Source organism: Lontra canadensis, unplaced genomic scaffold (genome assembly GCF_010015895.1).
Source record: "Lontra canadensis isolate GAN:19392208 unplaced genomic scaffold, GSC_riverotter_1.0 scaffold2618, whole genome shotgun sequence".
Classification (NCBI taxonomy): Eukaryota; Metazoa; Chordata; class Mammalia; order Carnivora; family Mustelidae; genus Lontra; species Lontra canadensis.
The window spans coordinates 1-5509 of NW_022633602.1; the positions used below are offsets into that span (position 1 = coordinate 1).

Below are 5509 nucleotides of genomic sequence, written 5' to 3' on the forward strand. Positions count from 1 at the left end.
GGTGGGAGGTTGGGGGAACCAGGTGGTGGGTATTGGAGAGGGCACGGATTGCATGGAGCACTGGGTATGGTGCAAAAACAATGAATACTGTTACACTGAAAATAAATTAAAAAATTTAAAAAAAATTAAAAAATTAAAATAACAGCAACAACAAAAGAACTCTTCTTACCATTTTCATGTCAGACCTCACATTAGGACAATTTATTTATAGCTATAAAAATCAGAGAAAATGCTACTTTACACTTGTTATAAATTCAGATCTGGAGTTTTCATAGTAGATATGTTTTTCCATTTAGTGAACTAAATGCATCTCTTTATTTAGCTCATTTTAGAGTACCAGATGAAAATCTAATGCTTGTGAGTCAAGATTCAGTGTCAAAGCCTCAAGTGCAAGTAGAGAAAAAAATAACTCACAAAAGGGAAAGACGCCATAGTAAGTGTAATAATTATGAATAAATTTAAAGTATTTTAAACCCATCAAGATTTTTTCCTTTTATTCAAGCATATATATTATAGAAATTATACACTCTAACCCTAAAGTGTGAATGTGCAAAGATAACCAGAAAACAAAAGCAAAAGCTTTAATACCTTCAGATTGGAATTTCTAATCACAGCCATAGGACACTCACTCAGTATCTACCAAGGCCCAATAACTGCCCAATAGTATCTCAAAGTATCTTTCAGCTGACTCTGGGAGAGTATAGGTTCCAGGAGATTATGACCAATGGTCACTTCTGCCTTATGACTTCACTTCTGACACTTCAGCAGTGACCTTCTGACATATGCTCCAGTTGAGAAAAGTGAGAGGTTTAGTTGGGCCCCACACTATTTTTCACTGATTGCTGCAAGGTATGGAGTTAATTAATTCAGACAATAAACTAAGTTGAAAGTAACAATTACATTCTTATTCACTTGCTGTGACGATATAAGCAAAAGTAAATATAAAATGGTACCAGTCTTTTATATTTCAACCAGCCAATATTTCAACCAGTGTTTCATTTTCCCATGAAATGACATCAGGCAAGCATCAGATGTATCAATGCAGAGGGGTGAGAAATATCTTATTGTGTCTTACACATACACACATATATACATATATGTATGTACCACTATCTACCAGTATAGTAGTACTCATGTTATACCAATTCTGTACTTGTATAGATATCAATTTATTTGTCCAATACCCTATGCTTTAACATTTAGGTGGCTTTAAGTGTTTTGCAATTACAAATAAGGCTGTAATGAATAAACTTTTGCATGTAAGTTTTCATTGCTTGCTCTATTATTGTGTATCAGCCTGAAGAATAAATCACCCATGAAACCTGAAGACTAATATAAGATCTATTTGTTGCTTAGGCATATTTATGAAATAATAAGATAATTTCAAACAGTTTTCATTTCATAACAGTTCTAACATTATAATTTACTTAATGATTTTATGAAAATGAAAAAAATGATACTATACACTTGTTATAAATTTGAAATCTAGAGATTTTACAATGGATTTGATTTTCCATTTAAAGGACTAAATCTATCTCTTTATATAGCTTATTTTGGTGCACCAGATGAAAATCCAGATGTAAATCCAGAGTCATCATCAAAATTCCAAGTGAAAGTAAAGAAAGAAATAACTTCCAAAGAGGGGAGACGCAAAAGTAAGTATAGTAATTTAAATTTAAATTATTTTAAATTAACCTCATCAGAAGATTTCTTTTGGTTCATATTTATGTATGTATTTGAACACATGTTTTATAGAAACTTTACACTAAGATTTTTTTTTTTTTTGAAAGGGATCACAAGTAGGCAGAGAAGCAGGCAGAGCGGGTGGGGGAAGCAGGCCCCCTGCTGAGCAGAGAGCCAGATGTGGGGCTCTATCCTAGGACCCTGAGATCATGACCTGAGCTGAAGGCAGAGGCTTAACCCACTAAGCCACCCAGGCGCCACTACACTCAGCTTTAAAGTGTGAATATCCTAAGATAAAGACAAAAACAAAATTAATAACTTTTGGCTGGTATTTTCATGGTCAGTAATTATTAAGTACTATGATAGCTTCTCCACACAGACTAATGAAAATTGTTCACATAATTTTTTTCACTTCACTTCCATAGGAAGAAAATTTGATAATTTTTTGGCATATCTAGAAGTTCCATTACATTTTTTTTTTATTTATTTAGCATTTCCTCTTGAAAAGCAAAAAAATTATATGATATCACATGAAAACCTATTTCCTGAGAAGAAAGTTTTATTTTCAAGAAGCCAGTTTCAAACTAAGAATGAAGCTACCAGAAACATGAATCTTGATAGTAAGTAATTAAATATAAATCTTATGAATTATTTTTAATTAAATTCAGAGGAACACTGTTTTGGGTTTAGAATACATCTTCAACAATATGTTCTTTGGTAATTAGTCCCATCAACACTTTATATCTTTATTGATGATTTATCTGTTTGTTTTATAATTATTGAATTAGATGTGTTAAATCTCAAACTGAAATTCTCTTTTTCTTGTAGTTGTGGTTATGATTTATATCTTATGATACTCCATTATTTATGGCATACAGGTTTAAGATTGATAATGTTCTTGGAGGACAGATCATTTTGTCTTAATGAAAAGACCCACTTTATCATTTTATAGTTTTTGTTTATTTTCTTTTAAAACTACTTTTCTACTATTAATGTAGCTCCACAAACTTCTGGTTGATATTTATATCATATATTTTTTTTCTATCCTGTTTCTTGTATCTATGATTTTGCTATATCTCTTGTAAGAAAATTAGAGTTGCATATATTTTAAATGCAGCTTGATCCTTATCTTTTTATTAAATTGCGATCATATATAATCTAGTTATTTGTATTTTTAGGAGTAATTACACCATTTAATTTTGTTTCTTCTTATTTTTCTTTCACTTGTTCACTTTCTGTATTTTTTATCCATATATATATATATATACACTTAGCTATATATGATCCAAAAAATTAGACTTTATTCTAAAGTGTGAATACTCTAAGAAACTAAAGAATAATATTAAATATGTAAATATAATATTTATAATAATGTCTCTAAATATTTATAATTTTTCTGCATATCTGAAAAGTAACAAGACTGTTTATATACATACCAGTAAAAAATGTACTCACATGATGTTTCTATTTCAACTTAAATCATGCTTATGTCATTAAAAAATGATATAATGTATTATTGGATAATTAATATATTTTATAAATCCAGATGTTCCACCAACAGATCTCGTTCTCTATTTAGTGCTTTTATAAGTCTTTCTTCTTGAAGCCCAGAAAATATATTTTATCAGATGGAAATTTTTGGCCTATTAAGTCAAATTTTTATTGTGTCATTTAAACTTCCTATTTTTTTATTTCCTTGGATTTTGTTTGTCCTATCAGTTATGGAGAGATGTGTATTGAATCATCTCACAATGATTGTGGACTTATCTGTTTCTTCCTGTAGTACTGTATATTTCATTAAACTGCTCATTTTCTTTATACTGACTATGTAGTTAGGTGCATAAAAATACAAATGTTAGATAATTCCTTAAAGACTCAATGATTTCTTCTTATGAAAGGTGCCATTTTAGCCAGTCTCCAGTAAGGTCTTTTGACTAAAATCCTACTTAGACTGTCATTGACATAAATATTTGCATACTTATTTTGGTTGGTATGTACATGGTAAATCTTTTTTCACCTACTTAGTTTCCAGTTTTTTGCATTCTTATTATTTAGTAGTGTCATTTATAAATAACCTATAAGTAAATTATTTATAAATCTAGTGTAACTCTGTCTATCCTTATAACATATAATCCATTTATAATTATTGTACTAACTGATATATTTGGATTTAAATATTCCTTTTTTGTAGTGCTTTATATTTTTCCTACCTGATCTAGATTTCTATTTCATTTCCCTATTTTAGAATTATTCTAATCAGTCTAACTTTATTTTTTTAAATACTTATTTATATATTTGAGAGAGCGAGCACACAAGTGTAGGGAGTGGGGGAAGAGACAGAGAGAGAGGCGAGAGAGAATCTCAGGCAGACTCCCCACTGAGAATGGAGCCCAAAAGAGGGCTAGACTCCAAGGATCCCGTAAGATCATGATTCGAGCCAAAATCAGGAGTCAGGTGCATAATAAACTGAGCTACCCAGATTCGCTTAATCAGTCTAACTTTAAAATGAGTCATATATGTTATAAAAATTTAAAGTATTTAAAAATAGTGAATACCCTTAAGACAATAAAGTTTAATAACAAATTTCTAAGTGTATGTATAAAGTAACAAGAGTAGCTTCACACACTTTAAGGAAAGCATTGTGATGATTTTTACATTTAGTTTTATAATCTGTTTTGAAAATGCACCAGAGGTTTTTGTTTTTGTTTTTGTTTTTTTGTTCATTTGTTTGTTTTGGTGGGGGTCGGGAAGTGTGTTAGATCATTTGTTTAAATTGTGTTTATTTGCTTAAATTTTGTAAAACTGGAAGGAAGCTTTAAGTGATTCTTTATTAATAATAGATTTCACTTTTACTTTTTATTGAATTAAAAGCCTCTATTTCTGTAGCTGAGAAAATGGATGAGAAAGCAGGTAAAAATCTTTCACCCGAAGATAATAAAGTTTTAATTTCAAAAGGCTCATCTCAAATTAAGACTCTTGGAGCTGCCAGCAAAGCAGGATTTAGTAGTAAGTATAATGATTAAAAATATTGTATAAGGATATTTAATTAAATTTCTCTCTCTAGTTCATGAGTATATATTCAATCATATAAACAAATGGTATATACTGTATCACATATACATATATGTACTTGTACATATATATATACCTACATTTATGTACATAATATACATACATGTATATGTTCACCATTTAGTCAAGTTGATTAATTATGTTTTTCATACTTTCTTAATTTAATTGAAGTTATATATTTATCATTTGTGAGGAATGTATATTAAATACAACAACAGTGATTGTTTATTTCTCTATTAGTCTTTGTAGTTCTGTCATTGTTTTATGTTTCTAAAACTTTTTACTATATATAGTATATAATGAATACACAGATTTTAAAATGTCATATGTTCTTACAGAATTGAAATTTCTGCCTATGTGTAGAAGATTTTGTAGAAAATCTTTGTGTGCTTTTAGTTGATTTTATCTGATATTAACATAGTGTCTTTAATGTAATTATTTGCATAAAATAATTTTTTCATCATTCTGCTCAATCTTTACATATTGCTATGAATTGGTTGTGTAAATTCAAAATAAAAGGCATTGTGATTTATTATTTTTTTAATCCAATGTAAGAATCTTTGTTCTTGGAGCATCATTTGTTGTTTTCAGTGTTTTGAATTTTAGCCATTCTCATAGCTGTGTAACAGTACCTCATTTTTTTTAAAATTTATTTTCAGCGTAACAGTATTCATTGTTTTTGCACCACACCCAGTGCTCCATGCAAGCCGTGCCCTCTCCAATACCCACCACCTGGTTCCCCCAACCTCCCACC

At 29.7% G+C, this 5509-nt stretch overlaps 1 protein-coding gene across 1 annotated transcript; it reads left to right on the top strand.

Annotated features, from left to right (window-relative positions):
* Positions 1–322: 322 nt before the first annotated feature.
* Positions 323–4689, top strand: LOC116863730 (coiled-coil domain-containing protein 7-like; the record flags this gene model as incomplete). Its single annotated transcript, XM_032851094.1, has 4 exons — positions 323–433; positions 1548–1655; positions 2175–2303; positions 4555–4689. Coding segments are annotated over 4 exons (483 nt in total), but the record flags the coding sequence as incomplete, so codon positions are not given.
* Between the last annotated feature and the right edge of the window lie 820 nt (positions 4690–5509).